This window comes from Mizuhopecten yessoensis, unplaced genomic scaffold (genome assembly GCF_002113885.1).
Source record: "Mizuhopecten yessoensis strain PY_sf001 unplaced genomic scaffold, ASM211388v2 scaffold3575, whole genome shotgun sequence".
Taxonomy (NCBI): domain Eukaryota; kingdom Metazoa; phylum Mollusca; class Bivalvia; order Pectinida; family Pectinidae; genus Mizuhopecten; species Mizuhopecten yessoensis.
Genome location: NW_018405113.1, coordinates 845,841 through 873,451, shown reverse-complemented (window position 1 = coordinate 873,451; position 27,611 = coordinate 845,841). Strand labels below are relative to the sequence as shown.

Genomic DNA, 27,611 nt, shown 5'->3' with positions numbered 1-27,611 from the left:
GATAAAAAAACCCAACTGTATTAATGCCTGCATTGCTTTGAAATACTTTAATTCTGAGAGAAAACACTGTTCTGTCAATAATAAACATACAATATTCATCAGTTTAATATTAAACATGAGAATATGCGGAAATTGTGATACTGTCTCCCTACATTGGATTTTCAACACTAGAGATGTACTTCCTACTTCCGTTTATCAATACACTCGTATGACCTTAACATGTGCTGACAAGAGCCATGGCAATTACGATCACACATAACAACATGGTATTTTTTATTATAGGAACTAACTGATGAGATGTATTTGTGCTATCAGTCGTGCAATCCATGTAATAAGACTAACATTTAATCAAAACTATATCTTATCGTTATTTTCATTGTTTTTTAAATAAAATTGATCTGTACACGTTCCTGCAGTGATTTGAACTTCATAGTTGTTATTGTAAATGATGGTGTTTAATAAATATGTGTGTTAACATTGAATTGTCCGGCATAAGATATATTCTTTCCTTGCTTTATTGTTAAGCTTTTTAGATGTATATCTCAATCTAATCTTAACTTAAACGAAACAAATATTTCTGTAAACACTGTCTAGAATTAACATCAAAACGAAACTTAGAATGGATTGCAAAATAAAAACGATCAAATTATGGTAAGTTTGTTGGGGAAAAAAGATGATTAAAATTTCACCAAATGTGTTCCTCATTTAGCTAATTAGTCTCTGCCCAACTAGCTAATAACTGTCAGAGGAAGCTGTGCAAAGATAATGGCATTCTTCTTATTGTTTTGGAATTTCCATCACAGAATCTGGCAAAGCAACCTTCTATTCATGAAGCTGTGTAAGCTATGTTATTGCATTAGACAAGACATCTTAGATATGCCACATACTAACATGTATATCCTGACGGCACATAACCCACAAACGTAAACAATTACCGTGTATATAGGACAAGTTGTATTCTGTCTCTGCTGCAGTGAGCTAAGATTGTAATATCTATATTTGTGACTTTAACATTTAAAGGTTTTACATAAATGAATGTCAACGCTCGATATCCACTTAGAGGACTGTCTCCCTAAATCCACTTAGATGATTGTCTTTCCCTAAATCAACTTAAAGGATTGTATTTCCCTAAATCGACTTAAAGGATTGTCTTTCCCGAAATCCACCTAGAGGATTGTCCTCCAATTGACGCTTGCTTTAATATTTAGAAACCTAAGATGGCACGTTTAATATTTTTTGTACAAAAGGATTCTGATTAAATACTTTTATTAAATAAGGTTTGATAACTGGACATCTACTCGAAAGTTTTGATAGTGAAAAGAGATGTTCTTTATGTAGACAACATATGTAAATTTGGTACGTTTTAATTAGTTTGCAACAATACGAACAAATCACGGAGATTTTATACTGAAAACCGAGTCAAATCAATACAAAATCTGCATCTATATTGAACTGTCTTTGATACATTATTCCTGTTATAGTCTTGAAAATAATTCAATGTTTTTGTACACTAGCTACAGAATAATACTTTGGACTGGTTGATTTATGTAGTTCTGCATAGATTTTCATTTGCTTTAAGGCAGACGTGCATTGAATTTCAAAAGAAAAGATTTAGCTTGTTCACGGTTGTGAAAATAAAGTTGCTGACTTTTGGCTTTTATCATAAGACTAATATTTATTGTATTTGATTAAATTTTTGAAAATCGTGCAAATCATGCATATGAATATATACATATATATACATATTTACATACAGGGGACTGGACCTGTAATGTGTTAGTCATTTGTTATCATTTTATCTGCTTACTAGTACAATATGTATATTAGCTACAAAATATTGACCATATACCGATATAGTTCCCTGTAAAACACTTAAGTTAAATTTCCAATTAATCTTTCTCTACGCCTATCAATTTGAAGATGAAATTTCGTTTTGTGTCAGCTGTTTTCGCTGTTGTTACAGATACTATAGAATATATAAATAAACACGACAAATGATAAATTAGTAAATTTTGCATTTAAACACAAGACAAAAAAATTACAACATACAAAATATTAATAATTTTCAACTGAAAAAAAAATAAAGGACAGGTCAGTTGCGCGATAAGCGGAAATCCACAGCGTAGCAAGCCTTTAAGTCGCCTGTGTCTTGGTCTCTCAAACGTGCCTTGACCCAGTACCTTCCCTGTAACATATCAAAACAAATACGATTATTCAATACCATAACTCACACAAAAACTAATATTGATATCAAAGAATTTTCGTTAATGTAAGCAATAATTTTCGATATTTATTGTATCCTATCATCGACGTTTGATCCATTCCGTGCGGCTAACATTCCTGGAACTGTCACCGCTCAACGCTGCTAATCAGTAGTCTATTCCGTCTTTGCGTATTGCAGAGTTATCTTCTCTTGTGAGCAGGTATTGATTGTTACGTCATTGGTTTGTGTGAGAAAATTACGTCGTTTTCTGAAAAAAATTATGACGTTACTCTCACAAACAAATGACGTAACAATCAATATATGCTCACAAGAGTAGATAACTCTGCAATACGCAAAGACGGAATAGAGTGAACACAAAGTTCCAACTCACTATTGCACAAGACGATAAACACCACATTATATAACCTCACATTTAACAAACGTGTCTAAATGTACAAATAATTCAACATATTTATGATTACAAAGTTAAATGATACACTCTCTGTAATGCATTAGGATATCTATATACAGATATCAGGAATGTTATACTGTCCTGATCTTTCAAAGGAAGATGAATTAATTATTTCACGTTTTGAAAAATATACCATTCCAAATTAAAAATTAACTTTAAAAAAAAACGTAACAAAATAGAGCAAAAAAATATTTTAAAAAATCTTCTGAAAGAAACTTTTAGCCTTTTTGTTGTTAATGTATCTGATATTTAGGGGCGGGAGGAGAATATATCGTCCCAGGACTTTAAGTTTTTGTTTTACATTAAGGGGGGCATGTTTCCCCACAATGTAATAAAATAAGTATTAAAGCGCACCGCTTAATCTTTCATTTTACGTGTAGGTTTTGTTTATTGGTTAAGGGTTGCTACGATGGTAAAACAATGGATATATTTGTAGAAATGACTTTGTATTACGAACATAAGGAACACCGTCTGGTTTGATGACGTTAAAGGAGGACAATGGCAGTGTGTATCGGCCCTGGGTGAAGGGACATCGGCACGGTATGCCAGCACTCGCCAACTGGGAAGGGCAAGCTGTCGTTCCGTCTACTTCCAGGAACTCCGTGTTTAACAAGTCACACAAACGGTGAGTACTGAAAAGAAAATGATAGCTAGAAATACGCATAAAGGGAGCGTCGATTCGTAAATTTTGTAGATGCAGAAACCAATTAATATATATAGTGTCCAACTATACAACATTCAAAATCCTCATAAATATGGATTTTTTTTTTCTTTTCCGGTAAATAATATTATTTAATCTTGCAGCAAATAACCTGTTTTGCAGTTTCGGACCATAATTATCAGCTTTTGTAATGTGATAATTAATTAGAACAATTATCACATTTTGCGCTATTTAGACTGGTCGTACGATGGTTAAGTAGAACGCAACATATATCTATATTTATGCACTTTCCGTCCTGTCACATAAACAACCAAAAGAACATATGAGTGAAAAAGGTCACCGTTTGGTGACTTTTAATATATTTTCAAACAAATAATACCCAAACATGACGATGTCAAACATCTGACAAGTACAGCATAGAATTATCATATATAAAGTAAAACAAATACATTAGTTGGTGGCCATAAGCCTTAGTGGGGGTTGGCAAACTCCGCCACTTATATATTGTGTTAAAATGCATTTCTCAAAAAGAAGAAGAGGGGAGGAAGTAGGTGGGTTAAAAACTTCGGAAGGTATACCAGACTAGGTCTGTACTTAGAATGGTTAACACAATAGTTTTGCACTGTGTGACCTTTTTGTTTACAAATTTTCTCAATGGCGCGCTGTTTACAAATTATCTCAATGGCGCGCTCAATGCAGATTACCCACAATCCTCGGCTTTTAATTCAAGGCGATTAACTCTTCCTTCCTATCCCTAGCTTTTGTGCATGGGAGACAACTCTTCGAAACCTTTTTTTTTTTTTTTATTTTATTTATTCAAATAAAGTGGTTATGTGCACGACTCCAGATGCATAAATTAAGCTAAGTGCTTAGCTGCCTTTTATATGTATTTACACCTAAATGTGGTATGTAGGTTTCAACCTTGCAATTTCTTTATTAAAAGCGGATCAGTCTTATTATTTTTTAAAGATAACATTTATTTAGTATGCCTACAGTCAGTTGGAATTGAAGTGTATAATGTATCGAATGCAGTCTGCTAGCTTGTTATAAAGTTAGCTTTTATTTTCAAAAAGCCAATAACGATGCTTACAAATGCAGAACACCAGCGAATACCCTTAGACCACCCCTTGCGCTAACATCCGGGCCAACAAGAGTGATTAATATAAGTTGAAATAACCTGTTTCATAATTGTTGTAAATCAGTTCTTTTTATTTAAGTGATATTTCTATTCAAAGTATCATTTTCAAATATACAGGTTTTGCAAACGTCGGGACAAATTATTCAGGCATATAACTTGACATGATGAACTTCCTTAAATATATATTTCAACGTTTTTTCTCACCTGTATTGTTTTACGTCCCTATAATACAACGCACACCTGTTGATATTTTCTTTGAAAACATATTTATAATAAAAAGAAAATATCGTTAAAGTTTACCTCCGATGTGCTGTTACCCAGACGAACCAAATTTTCTTCTTAACAACCACAGAAAGCTCTAGCTCGCTAGTGACATTATGAAGAATGTCAAAGTTTCCGTTCACCAACAAGTTGCCAGGGGCGACAATATTCGAAGGATTTGTGTTAGCCTCTCTGACGTGGAGGATATTGTCAGGGTTGTTCCCTATATTTTAAGGAGACAATATGAGTCAAATATAATTGCAATTTAACTGATACACGAATACACGCATATACAGAACTACATGTATTCGTATATATCATTTCTATAGATAACTCAGCGCAAGGTCTGAACAGATATTCAAACAACGAACATAAAACAATAACGTTAAATGTTTTAAACTATTAAATAGAATTATTGGTGTTGAATTGCAAATCAAAAAACGAATTATAAAATTATAAAATTCATTTTCGAAAAAATGTATAATTAACAAAACACATATTATTAGCACCTCACCTGTGCTATGGTTTGTGTCATAAAACTTGTTCTAGAGTGTTTGACCTGAATATGTAATCAGAAAAAAATGCAAACCTATCTACGATTAGTCTATTTGCATTGAATTAAATGTTACGTAAACAAATATAAACATTTCAGGGGAACACAATTATAACAAATTAATACTCACGCATGCAGTTGTTGACGTAGATCGCGGACACTGGGCACAACACATATATCACAACAAGGACTGAAGCTATGGTAAACACTGAGGGCGACATCTTCGTACTCCTTGTACTGCTCAAGTATCAGACTGAAATTTTCGCAGCTAAAACAGAAAATGTGTTCATTAGCAATGTCGTGATTGTAATAATTACACAATAAATGTACTTGTGATTTACCATCTAAGAAGCTAGAAAATAAACTATACGGAATTTCGTCTTAATGTTTACCCGTGTTAAGAAATGAATCCTATCGATAATAATTTCGCGTTTCGAATGTTCAAACAGTTTAGCAATGTGGGATGTCCCCGAGACAAATTTGAATATATAATAGTCATACTTTGTCATTTTTTTCACATGTGCAAAATTTCGATTAAAGAATAGCAAAAATAATACTAATGAGATGATCGATATTGCTTGTACGTAGTTAAAGCATTGTAGCTGAGAGTTAGCTATTACCTATGAGTGACCACCTGTTACCTGTTACAGAGTCCAGCAGAGTCTGATATCGGTTTGTTAGAAACTACCAGTATGTATATACGTCCCCTGTCTATCCCATTTACACATGCTCGTTTAAAATTGTCATTCTCGGCAGGGATCAATTAGCGAGTAGTAATCTTTCGGTAAACAACTAGCTTTTAATAAGCTCAAATTTAAATAAATACACGAATAACGTCAAGGCACATATATTTACCTCATACCTTTTTGTTTCATTACAGTTAGGGTCAATTACATTTTTTGAGATACTACTACGTTTCCTAACAACAACATTCCGTTCCCACATAAAGGTTTTGCGTTCCGATACTATAGTACTACGTTTCCACATGACAACATTCCGTTCCCACATACAGGTTTTGCGTTCCGATACAATAGTACTACGTTTCCACATGCCAACATTCCGCTCCCACATACAGGTTTTGCGTTCCGATACAATAGTACTACGTTTCCACATGACAACATTCCGTTCCCACATAAAGGTTTTGCGTTCCGATACAATAGTACTACGATTCCACATGACAACATTCCGTTCCCACATAAAGGTTTTGCGTTCCGATACAATAGTACTACGTTCTCACACAACAACATCCCGTTAACATAAAGGTGTTGCGTTCACATACCATAAAGTATTGTAAAGTAAAAAGCTATTGCGTTATAAAACAATTAAAATTTGTTAAAATTGGAAATTGAAAACTGTTTAAAGGTGACAACTAACATTACATAAACGAAACATTACATCGGATGACGGCTATATCTGTGACGTACGACATTGACCCAGAGATTGACTCTAGAACAATAGTTGAATTCAACTCAATGTTTATTTAATATTTTCGTACATACCGTTCATGCGTAAATATACTTTTTAAGTAAACCAACTCTGTGGCGAATACATTATGAGGAACGACTCCTATGAAATGAGAAGATTAATCTAAAATTCATATGATGCCACTATCATATTGCAATTTATCAAATCATGGTCCTTGAGAATGGCGGATGCAATCGTTAAATTTGTCAGTCAGATGAAACAACTAACTTGTTCGTCCGACCATTTAATCGAGCGATCAGAGTTTGACCGAATGGTTAATCCTGTAGAGGAACTTCCTGTGTCTTTATATGCTGTCATATTTGCTGCTCATGTTATACATCGTAATTTATGCTTTATAAATCATCAACTAGGGTTGTTCCTGTGAAAGTGCGTTTCAATATTTAACTTTTATATTATGCTATTTCTATATTCGGTGAATTCGGTGAAACCTCCGACTTTTCTCTGGAAGGAATGAAGCCGACCTTGAGTAAGAGTTTCAGAACCAACCGGGTGACCTGCACCAGAGACTCTCTCACTAGGTGGAGCATGAGGGAGTCGTCGAAATAGATGTGAACATCTATTCCTCGAGAGTGCAGGAATCCCACGACCACCTGCAGCAGCTTGGTGAAAACCAAAGGTGCAGTCGTGAGCCCGAACGGCATGGCCCGGAACTGGAAGACCTTTCCGTTGCAAGTAAAACGGAGGTACTTCCGTGCCTACTTCTTGATGGGGATGTGGAAGTAGGCGTCCTTCAGATCTACTGAAGTCGACCACATTCCCTCTCTCACGGAGGCGATAATACCCCGAGGAGTCTCCATCTTGAAGTGAGGAGAATCTACGTGCTTGTTGAAGGCACTTAGATCTATGATGGGACGCCACGCCCCGGACTTCTTCCGAACCAGAAACATTCTGGAGTAGAACCCGGGAGTGCATCCCGACATAGGAACCTCCTCGACCGCGCCCTTGGTAAGCATGGTCCTTACTTCCTCCTGGAGCGCCAGAGCCTTTTCCGGATCCCCCGGTGGAGGAAAAAAGATTGGCTCCGACGCTAAGGGCGGATCCCGCACTAGCGGAATGCCTAACCCCTCCTTGATCCAGTCTGGAAGGAAAGCAGAAAGACAACCCCCCCCCCACACACACACACACAGGAAGATCTGGTCGAGGCAGATCGAGACCTTGCCAGGCAAGAGAATCGTCTGCTGACCCGAAGCCTAATCCTGCGGGAGAAGGACCTAAGCTTGAGCCGAGAGGACTGCAGTCCTCCCGGCCAAACTCGTGGTCTGACACGACCAAGGAGGGAAGAAGAGAGTCATTCACATACTAAAGTTATGGTAATTATTACTGAAATGAAACTATGCTTTATAAGTCATCAACTAGGGTTGTTCCTGTGAAAGTGCGTTTCAATATTTAACTTTTATATTATGCTATTTCTATATTCGATGAATTTGTCATTGTTTGATATATTGTATTACCATGGTAATGCTGCCTCTATTTTTTTAAGTGCGTTAAACCTCCTGTTAACATATTTGAAAATCACGTATCAAATTGCACTTTGAAGTAATTTTGACCTGTGCAACTTTCTTAGGTCACAAAAATGTCGACTTTCACATAATACACAAAACGAGCTTACTTTTCTATTGGTATTGGTTAAGTTATTTTAAAGAAAGTATTCGCAATACATGTTATTACTAGGCAACTAAACCAAACAATCCAAAAATTAGGAACATATGTTTTGACCCGAGACAAATGCAGGAGAGTACAGGTTGACGTCACATGTATATATGAATGCGGGCGTGAGGATGAGGAGTACACCGTTGGTATGCGTACACTGATGTTCTGGAGTAGGTGTAATGTGAATTGGCAGTGATACTGTCGTAGTAACAGGTCAAGTTGATGCAGGTTATTATGTGCACGGTAACGTTTTGGCACCTTATCGCTATATCAACAGTACCAACACTGCCGTTGTTTTAACCTTGTTATTTACATACAGATTGGTTTATTTGTTTTCAAGGTGCATAAAATATCAAAGTTCAGCTGAAATGGGAATTATTATTTTTATTAAGCTGAAAGAACAAGATTTATTTAAGGGTTGTGGAACTGCATTTGGTTATTTACATTTAACATTCTGAATGTAATCCTATACAATATATATTATTTTTTCGGGTAAGATTCTTGCATGAAATGAACTCTTTAACACGAAGGAACAAAAATGATTTAGTCATTTAAACTAAATTAATCAACACAGTACCAGAATAGCAATATGTGATATTGTGATTTTCCTGTTTTGCTTAAATAAATGTTCTACAGGTTAAAGTAAACGTTAATGATTTTAATGGGAAAAGGTCGAGTAAAACGGTCTCATTTAGCATACATGCAATAGTGCTACATTTTACCTGCTATTTCTTTTACTCCGTTACTAGCAATGAGTTGTGAATGGGGAAACAAACCCATCAATGATGAGGATTAGTGTGGTGGTCTATTGGAAATAAATATCGTTGTTACAAAAACACGTGCACTCGCTTTTTCAAACCAGAAAAAAATAATTACACTTACTTTGATTGTTCTGATCAAGTTGAATTTTCAAAATGGTCGTTTATGACGTTAATCCAAGTATAGGTTTCCTGGTGATGTAAAAAAAAACTGAGACGACCCTGCATAAATCTACAGCACCAATGTGTATCAAGAGTAACATATATTCTACTGTGTAGTGGGGTTTCTCATTCAATACAAGGGAACTGCATTTCTATACTGTGTATAATATATGTGTTAGGCCACAATTGTGCCAAAAGCTACAGTGATATCACTACAGAGTTATAGAGTTATCGCCCTTAGTAAACGATGGCATGTCGAACGTTTTGTGTAATCATCATCGAGTTCGTAGACTAGCTTCTGTGTGTTTGTAATTATGCGTTCCTAGTTTCTCCCTTGAAGTAAAAACCTACAGTCATCTGATTTGCTGAAGTCTACAATATAAACATACCTATTAACCATTGAGACCGCCAGTATACCTGATTTATTTGTGAAAACATCACACCTGTATCGTTCACCAACCAGATTTGTTTTCATCAATTTCTTTTTCTGTGAAGGATAATGATCTGCAGTACGGTATTTTGAACACATGCTATGCTAAAAGTGTAGTTTTTATCCAGCAAAATCAGACGATTAAATCTTTCTACCAAGATACATGTGTAAAAAGAAGAGAGTTAACAAAAATATTAAGATATTTCTTAGTTACAAAGCACAGACTATAATTATGCAAATTTTGTAATATTACACTTTAAACGGTAAATCTTGTAATAAAGTCTTTTCAATTTGTGACAGCATAACACAGATGCTGTTTCATTTCATATAAAAGACTTAAATTTTGACAATCGAAATATATATATATTTTGATGATTTCCAAGTTATATTCCGATTCGATGAGTGTTCAGAAATGCTGATGATTATACAAAACGTGGTAATTGACTTGTTTTAACCTGCCCCAAACTAAATAAGGAAATATGATACGTCATCATATGCTATTTTTTGTGGAATTTGTACGTATGAGAAGAAATCACAGTTCAAAGGGCATATACGAGATACACAATTGGAATATTCTATGAAATCCAAGATAGAAGAATAAGTTTGGAAGTAATAACATATTCAGAACTATATTTTAAAAAATAGCATAGTGCTTAAAGGTAAACAAGAGTTTTTGGACTACACAAAACGTTTTAATTCGCCGAGTTTCTAAATTTTCCTTCCATTATATTCAAGCATTAAGTGAAAGTACAACGTTATTACATCAGTCCTATTTGATCTCCCTATATTGAAACTCAAAATGATATTTTAAAAGCATTACAACACTGGGCAAAAAGACATGACAACAGAAACTACCAACACTGATAACAAGATATAATAATTTCCTACAACTATGGAAAATTTGTTAGTAAGTGAGATAAAAATATCTTATCAAACCAGTCTTGGATGTCACTGAGGAGCAACAATTTTACTATTAGAACTATCAAAATCATAAAGCATTCCTTTAGGGGATTTTATAATCAGTTCTCAAAATAAACACATTTATAAACAGACTTAAATACGGCATGGAAAAATCAATACAACTTGTCAAATATACATGCATGTAGGAAACCGTAATAGGAAACCATGATGAATCGTATACAGATACAGTTATCATTACGGCTAAGTATCCGCTTTTTTTGTAACCGAACCGAGGACGAACGGAGGACGAACGGTTTCCAGACGGTGACGAACGCTGATCGCCCGCTAGCAAGACGCTGTGCGAACGCAGGACGCCCGATAAGGCTTGTTTTGTCGTTCGGGACAAACTCTGCTAGAACAGACGCTATTAGCCGATATACAGATGCAAAGCTGGTCGAACGAACGGTCGATGAGGCCGCTTTACCGTACTATTTGGTCGAATCACACTTATAGCTAACTCAGTCAATCTACTAAACCATAGTCTGATCTAATTCCGTGTCTAAACTGAATCCTTGACTAAACACTTGAGTTATGATGTATTTGTTTGGTAATTACCGGAGGAATCTAAGTATCAACGCATTTTAAGTGTTAAATGTTCTATAAATAAATCACTGTTGAGAATGGTAAAAAAGAATCAACAAAGGTTGTTTAAAAATACGAAAATATAAAAAAAAAAGTGTAAAACATCATTCGACAAATAAAGACATCAGTGTTTTACATTTTTTCCGAGGAAAGAAACCATACTTTCAAGTCTGCGTCAACTCCATGAAACGTTCGTAACTTCTAGCTAATAGACAGTACTATGCAGTTTTCAGACAGTTTACACACATATGTATCGTACCTGCGAAATTTTTATGGCCAGAGGATAGTTATGACCAACCCTCCAACACACACGGGTATATTTGTTTCCCTATTTAATGGAAGAAGAACGTTTTGTAAATTTGCCTTTCATTTTGTCACTAAACTCAATTTTGGTACTATCATATTTTACGTTATACATTAAAATGTATCTAAGGAAACGAATAAGATTGCAAAGTTGAAACTTTTAAATGAGTACACCTGTATTTCACCAACTTTTACCTTCTATTTCTAATTAGCATAATCGTAACTTTCGGTGAATGGGATACTTTTTGACTGTGACGTCACAAGTTAAACGGCAATAGAAGCCAGCATGGAAGGATTAGGCGTTGACGAGAACAACGTCAGGTTGCGAACTAACATGAGATTTTGAGGAATCAGATTATGGTGAGAATGACATCATATGCAGATGGCATCTTTCAGACAGTGGGTTAAATGGAAACCAAACTGACGAATCAGAGGAAGGTTACACATACTGGTAGCATTGCATTACCAGTTTCTGAGCACTAATGAGAATTTTGTTGATTAAATGAATATGATAAATAACCGCGTATGTACTGTTAGTGTATTAGGTAACTCTGTGTCTGAAAATAGTACATGTATGCATACAGCCAACTTAACATTTTTTTACAAAGAATAAACTTTAAATTTCTTAATGTCAACTGAAAATGAAAATAAAAATGATCATTATGCTATTTTTTATGAAATTGTTGCATAAAATGTATAAAGCCAGCATGAACTCTATGATTGCATACTCATAAACATGAATGTTAATTGATGTACTAATGTTCATTTATTGATATAAATTTTACACAATGCTTCCTGATTTGAAAGCATTAAAATATGATGTGTATTGTTTCTTTTTGCTAACGTATTGAATAAAACTCGCTTTAACTGCAACACCTGTTGCCCTGTTGCTACAAAAGTACGGACCATAAACGTCTATTTCATGGTCCGTTGACCTATTTTATTGATGCTGGCCTTGGGTGTGATATCAATTAGTGTCAACTATTCCACACCTTTTGGAGGGTCGGGTCGGGTGGGGTGGGGTGGGATGGGATGGGTTGTCGCTTAGGAAGTGTAATAGTACCATACAACTCGAATCACCAGTCATTCATTCTATATAACCTAATCCTTACGGTTTATCAGTACAGTTCAGATATACAGTGCAAATTATACAGCACAGTACAGTACAAACAAAGCATACAACACTTCGACCATGCATGCATGATAAAATAAAAGCGATATTGTAGAGAGTGATTTCTTTCAGCTTTAACAGTATTGAATCTGCGTTTTTGACTTTGGCTCAGACATTTTGATAAATTAGACAGTTCTGTGTTATACGTTGTTGTCATCACCTCTAAAAAAGAAATGCCGTACTTGGTTTTATATGATAATAGTTTTTAATGAAACGGTTTCTTAAATCAGTTTAATGACTACATTTAACAATACAATGATGTTTGTCTTAGATATCGCCACTGCTGCAATATATAGAAATTCTATCTTTTCTTTCCTAATCACATAATCACAATGTGCGATGACAACCGAATTTTAGCAATTTGTTTGTATATTTTGAAAACAAAAAGGTTTAATTAAATAGTGTTTAAGGCAAACATACCACAAGTCCATTTATAAAGAGAACACTAGCAGCTGAATAAATTCAATAATAATATTTAGAATTTGACCTAGAGAGAGAGAGAGAGAGAGAGAGAGAGAGAGAGAGAGAGATTTTCATGGATTTTTTCTTTATCGTGATATATATAGTGATGTTATATTATCTATCATAACGCATTGTGATATATCAGAGTGCACATACATGAAAACAATCAAATGTTTCTGTCTTCTGAACAACAGATACTTACGCGTGTAGAAAAGATTTCTCAAAATGTTATAGCTGTATAGCTGAACTAGGATACCCTGCCCCCCCCCCCCCCCCCCAAAAAAAGATATCAACATATATTAGCAAAAATAAATAGTTGATATATCAGAGTGTTACATGTAATCTTATGTCTGTGTTTAGTAAGGAATGCGTTTAGCCGATTTGTTTATTAAATAGTAATGCTTCTTTTAATGTTAACATGTTTGCTTTGTTCGCATCATATGAGTATATCATTTGTTAATTGTACATTGAATTAAAGTAAAAATCAACCGTTACAAAACCGGGCTATCATAGATGTTAATGATATCGAATGCATGTGCAAAACAATATTCTTATGACGCACCTACACAAAACATTCCATAACAATAGGAACATACATTTTGACCTGGTACAAATTACAGAAGAGGCAAGGTACACAGTACATGCGGTCGTGTTGATGGGCACTGCATTGGTATGTGTATAGTCTGATACTGATGTGTCGGTGTACATGTACTTTGAGTAGGCGGTGCTACTATCGTAGTCAAAAGTCAAGTAGAGGTGGGGTCAATTGTCGTGGCTTACCACTGCCAGCGATGGTGTTGTTTTGACCTGGTTATCTATATATACATATAAATGAAGGACAATGAACTAAGATTTTTAAAAGTTAGCAAACATATGCATCAATGTTCTAAAGATGATTTTCAGGTGTTACCTATTTACAAACTGAATAGCGACGATGTAGTTGCAAGAGAAATTAAAGAAAATATGTTTATAAAAGTCCTCAAACCCAGCTTGAATGCACAATGATTTTTGCAATGTATTGTATGTAGATGTTTTCTTGTCTCGGAATTGTTTGTGACGTCACTATGCTTGTTTATTTATGACATCACTAAAATTGTTGAATATACAAATATTGATGACGTCATGTAACCAACGGTGATAAATAAACATCAATCCGCCTGAATCAGCCCTAGAAGGCAGAAAGGCCTAGCGGACGATCTGAAAAATTTATGTTTTTATTCTATATTTTCCTTCGCAAGGACTTATTTTTTTATTATCTACTATATATATTTTGTATGTTTTGCAGGTGAATGAAACCGTTAAAGTTAAAACTTAAACTAAATTAAGATTATGAATTTAAGTACGGATGTTCATCTTTATGTTCACACGCTTCACTAGTAATTTATCTGATGGAGGCGACGGGTTACTTACCATACAAGTCACACATAAAGACTTACTGGTTGTGCTACATAAACCATTTCTACAATTCATACTTACCAACCTGATGAATGATGTTTAGACTAAATGCTTAGTGATTTAAACTGTGTTATACCAATTTCACTCTCACACGGGATATATTCTACTGATTATCATTTAACGGAAAGTATCACGATACAAACACGCATTTAAATCCTGGTATTGTATTGTCATTTACGGTTGTTTTTTTTTATCAAATAACACAGATTTTTCTCCGATCTGACCGGGACTAATTTATTTTTACTCTATCCATCAGGATACCATTTTTGAATTATCAACAGTAACATGATGGTACATGTAGTAACAACTATTGCATGGCACGACGTATTGTAACATCATTGTTTACCAACAGAGATACAATCGCATGAAATAAATTGTTTAGAACAGTATAGACTTCTGACACTATAACGTATGCTACGCATACTGGGTAATCATTTGTCACCGAATAGAACACTTGAAACAATAAGGTACATGTTATAAAGCGTAAGAGATGGAATGAACTGCTTGTTACTAGGGGTTTGCCTCAAAGAGTGTGACTAATTAACTGTCTGTTCACTAGGCTGTGCCAGCTATGCTACTTCCTTAGACAAAATGTATCAGGTACTGGCTAGTAATATCTGACCGTTTCTGACTCACCAACGTAAACAATTAACATGAAAATATGTATATGTGTATTTTGTCACTACTGCTGTGAGCTCAGATCGAGATAGTTATTTTGTAACTTACTTGGTGTATATGTATTGGCCTGGACATTACTTTATCACAATGCTCGACATTCACTTAACATTTGATATATGTTTTACAGATTTAGAAACCATGCTGCGAACAACGATGAAAGAAACGTTGGAAACTGGCTTTTTTTCACTTAAAACTTTTGAAAAAGAAAAAAGAAAAAAAATTACTTTGATTGTACTGTATGGTTATATCAATATACAGTTATAAACAATTGATAAAAAGTGTTTAAGTAATCAACTATGATTTTAATAAAATAAAACTGCAAGTTGCTGAAGATTTGTAGGATGATCATTATATTCAGTTGAGATACATTCTTTTCGTAATTATATTGCAAATTGTCTAGCGGTATTTTAGAAAATCAATGAAAATAAAGCCACCAACTTCATCACTAAATGTGTACACAGGTGGGTACTGGTTACTTGTCGAGAAGTAATTGCAGAGCTTTTATTTTGGAAATACCAGTACTGAATAAATATATATTTGTTTTGCATCCCGTTAACAACCATTCGTAAATGATGAGCCCGTTTTTAAGTATTTTTTAATTTTTTTCGTAAAATAATTTTTTCATATATCTACTCCTTAACCGTTTTCATTCACATTTAATAAAGAAAATATTTCCAGGGCTTACAATATAGACTAGTATTTATCGCATACTTTTATCATATAAGTTGACTTATTATTTTACACGTTTACAACTCCATGGAAATATTTTTAGTTCATTCCTGCTAAAATGACTAGATTCTTGATTACATCGACTTTACAACGCATCAAACATATGTTAAGCCAAACACATATAGTCAAAGTTCCCAACAGACAAACAGCATTAAACAAGCGCTCTCTCAGGATACCACGATACCATCATCACTCACAATGTAGATTACTGTACAGTATGTTAATCGTTTAAGGGTCTGGTGAGTATTTTCAGAAACCGCTTTTAAGATTTCCTGTTGGTAGTTTCCTAATACAGATCTGACAGATATATACCACGTTATACCAGGCCATTGACATTCCAATGAATGAGGAAATATCATTACAGTTTGATAAGCTTCACATCTTAATTGGCTGTAAGTTTTACGAGGGCTAAACAGGACCACACGTCTTAACATTTTGATTGAATGGAGTCAAAATATTTTGCCGACCTGCAAAGTGTATAGTGTATACATTGCTAAATAACCATAGCTAATTATTCAATAAAATGATGAAATGATGAAATGAAAAGCTTACTAAGATTGCGACAAATGAACGCTGACAAAATGTGGACTTTACTAGTGTCGCTACTGTTTCATCGTCTAAATACATAAATTTGATTATTTTATCATGTGTTCAAGGCAAACATCGGGTTTGGATTTTGCGATTTAATATACATGTTAATCATATCATATTAATTCGGAATGTCTTTGTTTCGTGGTAAGAACAAAGAAGAACCATAAAGCTTTCGCGTTTCCCGTCCCATTTTACTGCGTGTGATAAAATGTTTGCTTTCTATGTTTGCCGATATTGCTTTTTCTCGAACGAAGGGAAAATTAAACACTTGCAGTATATACCTGAATATAAGTATACCTATTCCCATGTAATAATCCGTTTAAGCCCGTGACAGTGATTATACCTCAAACTGGTGGTGAATGAGCCTCGGCTAATATTTAAAATATTGAAAGTATCATATGAGTATCTATACAAATTCGATCATATTCGATTATAACCTTGCCTGGTATTTGTTTCAGTATGAACGCCATCATCCTCGATATGCAGGGGTTACGCTCACTTTCGCTCTCTACACCCCTGGAATATGTCATAGCGTAACCCTTGATATCGAGGATGCCCTGGAATATGTCATAGCAAAATTGAAGGCACGAAAAAAGCTGTTTGATCGATGTCGGGTGAAAAAGCCAGACCAGTCGCTAGGCTGATACCTGTCCTTTGAAGATTACAAAGGAGAGACGCCCGACTTCAAAGCCTGTCAATTTTTACCGTTACGTGACTGCGAGATTCTTTTGATGTACAACAAAGGATCTAACTAGTATTATTGTCTCATCAACAAAGTGGCACAAACCAAGCCTTCAATTTTGCTACGACATATTCGAGGGGTGTAGAGAGCGAAAATGAGCGTAACCCCTGGATATCGAGGATGGAACGCCATTACATCACGTATAATTGAATAACACTGAACTCTTGCGTCAATTTTATATATACACCGAAAATATGAACAAACACGACACATACTGAACCAAATGATTTTATTTGAAATATAGACCATGAATTACCAAGTGTACAATCAAGAATAATGTATATAGGTTTCAACTTAAAAATGTACAGACCCGAAAAAGAAACGCAAGTTCCGTTTTAGGTTGCATCTCATCATTTGGTTTTTTAAGTTGTCCTTTATGTTTTCAACAAATTGAAGATACGCATCTATTTTATTGAGTGATCCTGTAAATTGTGTAAAATTATTAACTTTTGGACATTGAAAAGAACTTCTTTGCTTTTGTAACTGTAAAGCTAATTCAGTAGCTTGATAAGTAGAATCCCATGGAGTGGCAGGCCTTCAACTCCCCTGTGTACGGGTCCGTTAAACGTGCCTCGGCCCAGTAGTTTCCCTGTAAGATAGCAAAATACATATGATTTTAGAACACCATAACATACACAAGTACTTGAAGTAAAATAATCCTTTCTGTGAATATTCTGCAAATACGGTATTGGTAAGAATCAAAATTTGCGCTTTATACTGTATCGGATCACCGAATGTTGTTTCATAATTTCAATTCATTTTCAGCAACGCCAACCTCCCGGTCATGAAAATAATTAATGAAAAAGAGGATTGACCCAAAAGTAAAAAAAAAAAACTTTTCGTTCAAATATAAATTGTCAAAATAAACATCTCGAAATTATTACAAAAATAATGTTCTGGTCCTTCAAAAAAAACCTGATGAACCTCTGAATAGGTGAGGTTCATAACCTACTCATCACCTCAATTTATGAACATAACTACTTATTATTATATATCAAATCCGAATAATTAAACGTACATAGGGAACATCATCAGGCTTGATGACCTCGAAGGAAGTCCATGGAAGAGTGTAGCGACCTCGGGTGAAGGGGCAGCGACAGGGTATGCCAGCATTCGACAGTTGGGTTGGGCAGGTAGTTGTCCCGTTCTCTTGCAGGAATGCCGTGTCCAGCACATCGCACAAACTGTGAGTACTGTAAGGAAAATGAAGTGTATGATATATACTGTTATAGGATAATATATACTGTTATAGGATAAACAGTATATATTATCCTATAACAGTATATATCATCCTATAACAGTATATATTATACTATAACTCCTAAAACAGTATATATTATCCTATAACAGTATATTTTTATCCTATAACAGTATATATGATCCTATAGCAGTATATATCATCCTATAACAGTAGGATAATATATACTGTTATAGGATAATTTATACTGTTATAGTATAATATATACTGTTATAGTATAATATATACTGTTATAGGATAACATACTGTTATAGGATAATATATACTGTTATAGGATAATATATACTGTTATAGGATGATATATACTGTTATAGGATAAATATATACTGTTATAGGATAATATATACTGTTATAGGATGATATATACTGCTATAGGATCATATATACTGTTATAGGATAAATATATACTGTTATAGGATGATATATACTGTTATAGGATAATATATACTGTTATAGGATAATATATACTGTTATAGGATAATATATACTGTTATAATATTTACTGTTATAGGATCNTGCATCGTATACAGTAATCTTGGTATGATAAGTCATGTTAAAAATATCGACAAAGATATCATCGATATGTATAGTTGACATGTAATTGCTATATGTGTTTGATTTTTAACATGGACGTAACTTTAGCTTGAATAAGTCAGGTTTTGGTCTACACAAACTTGGTGTAGAATCATCTATATTCTGCCTTTTAATAACAAAATAAATCCTTAATATACCAATTTTCAACGTAAGATTAGTATGTTCTTTCTGATACAACAGTTCAAGATATCAATCTAAAAACACTGTGAGGAACAGAGTAATGAACAGTGTTTATAGTTTTTATAAGCTGTATTTTAGACGTCGTTTAATTAACGTACCTTTGTAAAAAGTATCGAAAACTTATTATAATTAGATTTCGAATATTCCGAACTATCGTAACCCCTTTCGTCTCCATATATTACAATCAATAGACATACTAGGTAAGGTAGTAAGCATGTAAACAGTATATAGGTCAATGCAGAAACAAACATTTAAATGTAATTCGGCATTTACAACTAGGGATTTGAAATACAGTTGTTACGGCAGTAGCGGATCATTGTCTACAGCGGATCACTCGGAAAACTAAATCTGTTTACATTAAAATGAGCACAGCTAGACGGAAATTAAATGTACAAACTTGTAAATATAGTTTTATTCTTGAAAGAAAAAACTGAAGATTTAGTATAATTAGTAAATTAACAGCAAAATCACGAAAACATTGTTTTGTCAATACGATGCACACCTAGTGGACGCCATGTTGGAAAACGGCCGGTTCAGGAAAAAAACTGTTTTGATTTCAAACCACATATATATATATATATTATATGTTTCTATATATAAAACTATGAACCCATACAGAGTCGGACTTCCTTAATGATATCTTTTACAGTTTCTCATTGTCTATATATATTGTATGATAATACAGGCACATAACTCGATTTTCTCTTATATAAACAAAACAGTTCTCACCTCCGGTGGCCTGTTGCCCAAAAGAACCACACCTTCTTCTTGACAACCACAGATAGTTCCAGCTCACTGTCAACATTTTGCAGAATCTCAAAGTCCACTGTCACCCGCAAGTTGCCTGGGGCGACGACATATGTGGAGCCTATCCTGGCATCGCTGACATGTAGGACATTGTCAGAGTTGTATTGACCATCAGCTATAGTATAAGGAAACAAAAGTTAAGTTACACAAACATTCAATGAGGCTGAATATATATAAATGTATACTCTAAAAGTAATCATAAAACATATTTAAAATGTATAATTAAACATTATCTAATTTAAAATTATGTAATTTAAAATTATTTGAAATGTATAATTACTTGGCCTGCAAAGGAGAAGCTACATTAACATTACTTGAAAATGATTTTGAAGGAACAAAATGAAATGGCTAATTTAAATGCTATATATAGATCAAAAAGCTATATTGAGAAGACATTTCCTCCGTATTTCATGTCATATTACTGCATTTCTATTACGACAGAAATGTATGATGAATAAAGTAAAATGTTATCTATATTATGCTTTACATTTTACATATAACACGTATCACTATTATGATTTATAAATAACAAAACGTAAAATTAAAATGTGTTCAAAAGTTAAATAATACGACAATAACGATAATTTTTTTAAACCATTATGAAGAAGCCATGGATGCTAAATTGCAAATTAAAATAATATTGTTTTTTATTTCATTTTTAAGACATCTTAATGCAATCACAATACAAATATGTTAATGTTGTGCTTATCCCTGCTTTGCTTGAGTCATAAAATTTGTTCATGGACTTTATCTTTGGTTTCAAAACAGGAAAATTATAAAACATGTTTACCGATGAGTCTTCAGGACTTTCATTTTGAATTTCAAATATAGACATTATACGGGAAGACAATAATACCAAATACTCACGCATGCAGTCGTTGACGTAGAATGCGGACACTGGGCACAGCACATATATCATAACAAGGACTGGAGCTGTGGTAAATACTGAAGGAAACATCTTCGTATTCTTGTATTGCTTCTCGTGTGTAAGGCAATAAATTCAAAATCTGAAAAAGACGTTGTGTTCAAGAATCTGAATATTTTCAACTAGAAATAGCATACGTATTAAAGTTAATTTTGATGCATCCTTAATATAGATAAGCGCAAGAAAGAAATCACGATATCTTTGTCTTGATTTGATCATATTGTAATTAAATCAAATGCATTCTGTATGATTATATTTTGCATGTAGGAATATCATGTTTCGAATTTGCATATAATTAATAATTTATCAATATATTTGTTTATGGGTAGTATAATGTCATAATGTCACAAAAAAAACGGAAACATTTCCACGACGCAAACATTACTAACAACAGTATATATATATGATCTTTGACGTTCATTAATTTTGACACCAATTTTGTTTTTAAAAATAATCAACTTCGTATAATATATATACATGTATACCACCACTGGATAATAACATGTGTTACGATGTAAACAGTACTTACCTCTTACAGAGTCCAGCAGAGTCTGATATCGGTTGGTTATAAACTACCCGCATTTATACTCGTCTCCTGTCTATCCCATTTTTTCATTCTTTTGTAATATGAAATTGTTATTCTCAGTAGGGATCAATGATCAAGTATTTGGGTTAACAGGATACAAAACAGTGTTAAGAAGCTTATAATAAAAACAAATACACAATTACGTCAAAGTAATGCTATTTACTGGCAAGTCCACTTAAGACATGAGTTGATCATTGCAAGTGCCGCTAATGACGTTTTTCATATTCTCAGAATAACGTATACATTTAACTTACTCCCAAATATTTTCAGTGTTCGCATTCTGGAAGCACTTATAAGTGTTCCTGTTGTCGTAAGTACTCGTGGTTTTGTTTACAGCATCTTGTTGCCCTTCCTTGTCAGCGGCTTTGTTTCGCTTTATCTAAAATTTTAAAAAGATACATACGGTTGCATCACCAAGGTGTGCTAATCTATGTGTGCACGAACATTTCTTCGTGCGTTCCCACACAAAACTATTGTATCCTCACAAAAAAAAAGCAATACACGTACGTTCCCAATACGTTCTCCACCTAACCTGTAGAAGTTAGAAGATGCACTGTTGTTAATATTTATGCTTTTAAAAATTCGAATTTTTATTACGTTGTCACTTCAAACTAATATTATTAAATTCATCTGCTTTGTTTAACTCTATATTGTCTTTTAAACTCTATACGTCGCGTAAAATACTTTAAATTAAAGTTAAAATACTCACAAAGGTTAAACATGTAATATAGACATACACTCTGAACGTTATTAGTCATTTTCGAAAAAGAAATATTGGCTCATTTCTAAGTTGCTACATGTGTAAGATATAGATTCGCTTTGGTTTAATAATGTATTTCAGATGTTTTCATAAAGTTGGTTTCATTAGGATAATGGAAAACCAAATTTTTTGAAGTCATTTTTAGTTGTATTTTCCTATTATCTTCACAGTCTGAAAAATATTAAAATAAGTGTTATATATTGATAATAGTCGAAATAGGTTAACTTAAAATAAAATGAAAATAAAGGTATAATTACCTAGCTTAAATTAAATTAACAGACGGAAGAATTTTACCCCCACGTCATAATACTTTGTGTGCGCACAATAATATTAAGTTTCAGCGCAACAAAATTGCGTTCACAGCCACAGTAGAATGGCGTTGTTTAAGATAAACAAATTTGTTCTACTAACAAAACATTATTCTTTTAATTGAAACATAAAATTGTGCATATGCGACACTTGTTTTGATTTTTATCTGATTGACAATGACACAAACAGTTATTGCTTCAGAATAATCTTTGTTACAAATTTGTTACCGTCGGGGAATACTCAAGTCAGGTTTGCTAATTCCGTCTTTTCGTATTGCACAATTATCTTGACTTGTGAGCAGGTATTGATTGTTACGTCATTGGTTTGTGAGAGTAACGTCATCATTTTTTGAGAAAACGACGTAATTTTCTTACACAAACCAAAGACGTAACAATCAATACCTGCTCACAAGAGAAGATAACTCTGCAATACGCAAAGACGGAATACACGTTTTGCAGTCATTACTCTGATCAGAAAAGTTAACCAATTTTACTTGTTTCGAACTTAATTGAGCAATCAGCATTTGACCCAGTTCATACAATAAGTTCATATACATGTAGCACGTTATTCTAACCCTGTATAATACATGTATCAACATGCAGTTTTTTATTGTTAGCACATACGCAGCGACTGTACATATGCAATAATCTTTAACAAATATTGTTTCAGTAAAAGCGAGTTTTTGATGTCTGAATTATAAATTACAATTATTAAGTTTGTATGGTTTAATATATTTTTGCTACTTTTTATGTCTACTTCTATTTTGGAAGCGTTTGAGAATCACTTTGTTAGTATCTTGTTTCGTTTGATTTCTTATCTACATTTAAACCTAAACCTGCACATAAAACCATCTGTCCTTGTCTGTTATCCTTTTATAACTGAGCAGGCCAATACCACATATCTCGACGATGGTATAGGGCTTGTGACTTTAATATTTACAATAGGATACAATCGGATAAATAATGGATGCAGGCAGACACTCTGCCTCTTTATCCATATCTTAATATATTTTAAACGTATAAGAAAATAGTATTAATTAATTAATATTTGACAGGTACATGATGTGTAAGTAAATTTAATGGAACTTTTTTTTCAAGGTAAATCGCTATAGAGTTATAAAAGTTTGTCATAAAAGGAAGCATATTACGAATTATAACACACCAACGTATCTATTGAACAGGAAATGTACAAACATATTTAAGGCTATATGCTACCTCATCATTACACCTGGGTTTTTTAATGCAAGAGTTACCTCCCTTGACAACACAATATACCATATGGGACAAATTAGAATGAGAAAGGTGATGAGGTCGCATCGTATTAAGACAGAATATACCCTGAACATAATTTATCAAAGGTAAAGAAGATTTTTTTTCAAATATGAAATTAAGATCAATTTAACTTAAGGTCAAAAAGAACTCATTTCCTTTAAAATTAGTACTAAATTACCAAGTTTGATAATATGGGAACGCAACACAAGACAAACTAAACGCTGAAAATGCCAACACCAAATCGCGTCATTGGAATACATGATTGTGACAAGAAGGTTCATAGTACAAGCGGTCGTGTTGATGAGAAGTACATTGGTATGCGTATATACTGATGTTCTGGTGTACGTGTACTGTGAGTGGGCGGTGCTACTACAATGTATCTTAGTAAAGAGTCAAGTAGAGACAGATCATTATCTGCATGGCATTCACGTGGCTTTACAATGTCAGTGATAATGGTGTTTGACATGGTCATTATCATGTAGAATGGGTTTTAATTGTTTCACAAATAAAGATGAAAAGCGACATATATAGTTGAATTACGTTATTCGGTTCTCAGAAGGAGAACTTTACACTGTATAACACATGCCTAAATGATTAATGCTACTCAAATTAATCATTAACATCTCAGACTGCAGCTGTACATTTGAACAATTTAAACTCATTTACCCCTGAAGACACATTTGAACTCTTCCAAATCGAAGTTGGAATAGCTCATTATGAAATTTTAGGGGTGAATGAGTTAACTGCTATTTCAGGTTAGTTACTGCTTACTGATATCCTGGTTGAGAAACGTAATCTAAGGTTCATGCATTTTTTCTGAATTAAAAATTTCATTTATTACTTATTATATTAATTAATTTATTCATCATTAAAATGTTCTATTTATTAACTTTTTTAATTTATTTGAAGGTATGTTTCGAAGTTCACTAATGAGCAGAAAAATATATCAATCAGTGATTTGATTAATAAGATTCATTTTTGAGTAAAATGAGTGAACTTACGTCAAAATGTTTGTTTTTCTAGTTCAGAATTTAACGTCGATGTGACATTTAAGAATGGAATTTATTTTCATATGAATGCATCAGTATTTCAACTAACCTGGTATGGGATGCAAACGATCCCATGAATGATTATGATTCTGTGTGGTCTACCGGAAACACCACCACTACATGTAGATGTAACGTTAGTACAGGCAAATTCGCCATGCACCCAAATTCGCCACCCTGTGACGAAAATGCCATATGACGTCACAATACATAAGATGTGACGTAAATAACGTCACCGTAGTCTTCAGCACAGTTAAAGCCTTCAAACATTTTGACAAGAAGAGGAAAAGTAATATTATTCATTTAAACAGTTATGAAATATCTTGTAACATACCGAATCTGAAATATTTGGTCTGTGCGACGGACATCTCGTCAGCTTAACTCATTAATCGAAGGCCTGTTGGTTGTGATTTAGTGTAAATGCATTATATATGAATTAAAAAATACCCATATCTCAGCTCTAATTGCAGTTTTATGGTCGACTGAGCCGTCAATGGAAGTAAACTGATTTTTTTACAAGTGTACTTTGGTAAATACAATGTACTGACGACGCAATGCTTGTTTATGGAAATGACGCTCGGAAAGATTTGATAACTCATTTTCTATTTTCATTCAATGTGTATTTAGAAAACAATGAATTAACCAATATCTTTTTAAGCGTATTACTTGCGTCTAACATTCAGCCATCTTAACACTTTAATTAAAACACCATCTAGAAAGTTTCTAGATTTCTATCTGAAAAAGAATCATTGTCGGCAGAAGATTGTACGTAGGGGTGTTGGAAGCCCTGGACCCTTTCATCCGCCCCGATGTAAAAAATAATTTGGAAGTTTATATTTGTTCAGGACTGAGTCTTCATTGCGATACATGTAAATTCATCTCATATCAGCCGTCTTACTCAAACAGTATTATTAACTATCACAACTAAGAAAAGCCATGTTTAAAATCATTGTTACACACACATATTTGGAGCTGTTCGTATCAGTACGACTTGTGTTGCATAAACATACATAATTTTACATTTAAACACTTACATTACTTGCAAATAAGTGAAAAGTTTGAAGGTGGCGAAACTGCCTGCAACTTTGAGCAAAACCACTGAAGGCCTGATGACGTCACATATGTTGCTGCGTGACGTCATTCAGACGTTTTTTACAACACTAAAATAATTTTAGTCAAATCTTCTTCTGTACTGGTGCTCGTCGGCATTTTGATACATGCCTATTTAGACGAATTATTACCTGAAACCCTTACTAATGTGACGAATTTGCCTGCACTAACGTTATATGCTTGGAGTAGCATACATTCCATGTGAAGTGGGGTTTGTTTTTCAGTTCGGGGAGACTAACTGTTTTTTTTTATGATATGTGTCAGTAGATTACTGTCTACAGTTTGTTTGTTTGTTACTCTCTATAGCTAAACATTTGTGTGTAAATCTGTGTACCTAGACTGCCTACGGTTTGTGTACAACTCGGTAAACTAGACTGGCTGGCTGCAGTGTTCATCTGTTTATACGTCTGTGAAGTTAGACTTGCTATAGTCCCTATGTTTCCAACTCCCTGTACCTAGATTGGGTACATTATAGAATGGTTACAGTTTCTTTGTTGGTAATGCGCCGTACCTAGACCGGGTACATTCACTGAGTTTGTTAATCTCTGTAGTAAGACAGGTTTCAGTGTTTTTTTGTTTATAACTCTTACACCGGCTACATTCCCCGTGTCGTTTACTCTCTGTAAATATACTGGCTACATTCCCTGTGTTTGTAGCGTTTTTGTTTTTAATGCTCTGGACCTAGACTTGGTACATTTCGTATGTTTGTAACTCTCTTTATCTAGGCTGGCTACATTCTTTCACTGTTTATAACTCTGGCTACAGTCCAATTGTTTCCAACTCTGCCTTGTGGTTTTGTTTTTGCCTCCCCAATGCATTATCGATATGATGACGTTGCTTTACTACAACTTGACGTACTTGGTTGCTGTCGTCGGTGAAGCAGAATACGCTTGCCCTTCCGGAACACCTGGTCAGTGTATCCTGGTTCTTTTTCAAGTGTCCCCCGTTTAATATCCCCTTCGTATGTTGACCTAGCTTTATTGATTTTCAGTTCGAATAATGGTTTTGTTGCCCCTTCGATATGCTCTTAAACATATGGTCATGCCATTAGATAAACTTGCTTCAGTCTACTAACAGAAACATATCAGTCAGTCTGACATAATTGTGAAAAATTAAACAGTCACTAATTATATATAACTAAAGGTACATCCTGAGAGCCATTATCTACGTGGCGACGATCAAACTTCGTGTATTTCGTCTGTGCGTATTGTAGAGTTATCTTCTCTTGTGAGCAGGTATTGGTTGTTACGTCATTGGTTTGTGTGAGAAAATTACGTCGTTTTCTCAAAAATTGATGACGTAACTCTCATAAACAAATG

The 27,611-nt window shown here is 34.0% G+C and overlaps 2 protein-coding genes across 4 annotated transcripts; both read right to left on the bottom strand.

Moving 5' to 3' along the window:
* Positions 1-136: 136 nt before the first annotated feature.
* On the bottom strand, positions 137-9,482 carry LOC110447682 (ganglioside GM2 activator-like). The gene is made up of 5 exons (XM_021493526.1): positions 9,306-9,482; positions 5,419-5,556; positions 4,775-4,958; positions 3,133-3,307; positions 137-2,185 (listed from the first exon to the last, which is right to left on the bottom strand). Exons 2-5 carry the CDS (start codon positions 5,507-5,509, stop codon positions 2,093-2,095), a joined length of 543 nt encoding a protein of 180 aa, XP_021349201.1. The 5' UTR covers positions 5,510-5,556; positions 9,306-9,482; the 3' UTR covers positions 137-2,092.
* An 8,196-nt stretch (positions 9,483-17,678) lies between these two features.
* Positions 17,679-25,404, bottom strand: LOC110447680 (ganglioside GM2 activator-like). Of its 3 annotated transcripts, XM_021493523.1 has the most exons (7): positions 25,235-25,404; positions 22,051-22,175; positions 21,740-21,827; positions 21,153-21,292; positions 20,208-20,400; positions 18,465-18,639; positions 17,679-18,035 (listed from the first exon to the last, which is right to left on the bottom strand). In XM_021493523.1, exons 4-7 carry the CDS (start codon positions 21,241-21,243, stop codon positions 17,943-17,945), a joined length of 552 nt encoding a protein of 183 aa, XP_021349198.1. In that variant the 5' UTR covers positions 21,244-21,292; positions 21,740-21,827; positions 22,051-22,175; positions 25,235-25,404; the 3' UTR covers positions 17,679-17,942. The 3 variants fall into 3 exon arrangements, with proteins under 3 accessions (XP_021349198.1, XP_021349200.1, XP_021349199.1); XM_021493525.1 differs by lacking the exon at positions 21,740-21,827; XM_021493524.1 differs by lacking the exons at positions 22,051-22,175; positions 25,235-25,404 and having other exon boundaries at positions 21,740-22,028.
* Positions 25,405-27,611: the final 2,207 nt, after the last annotated feature.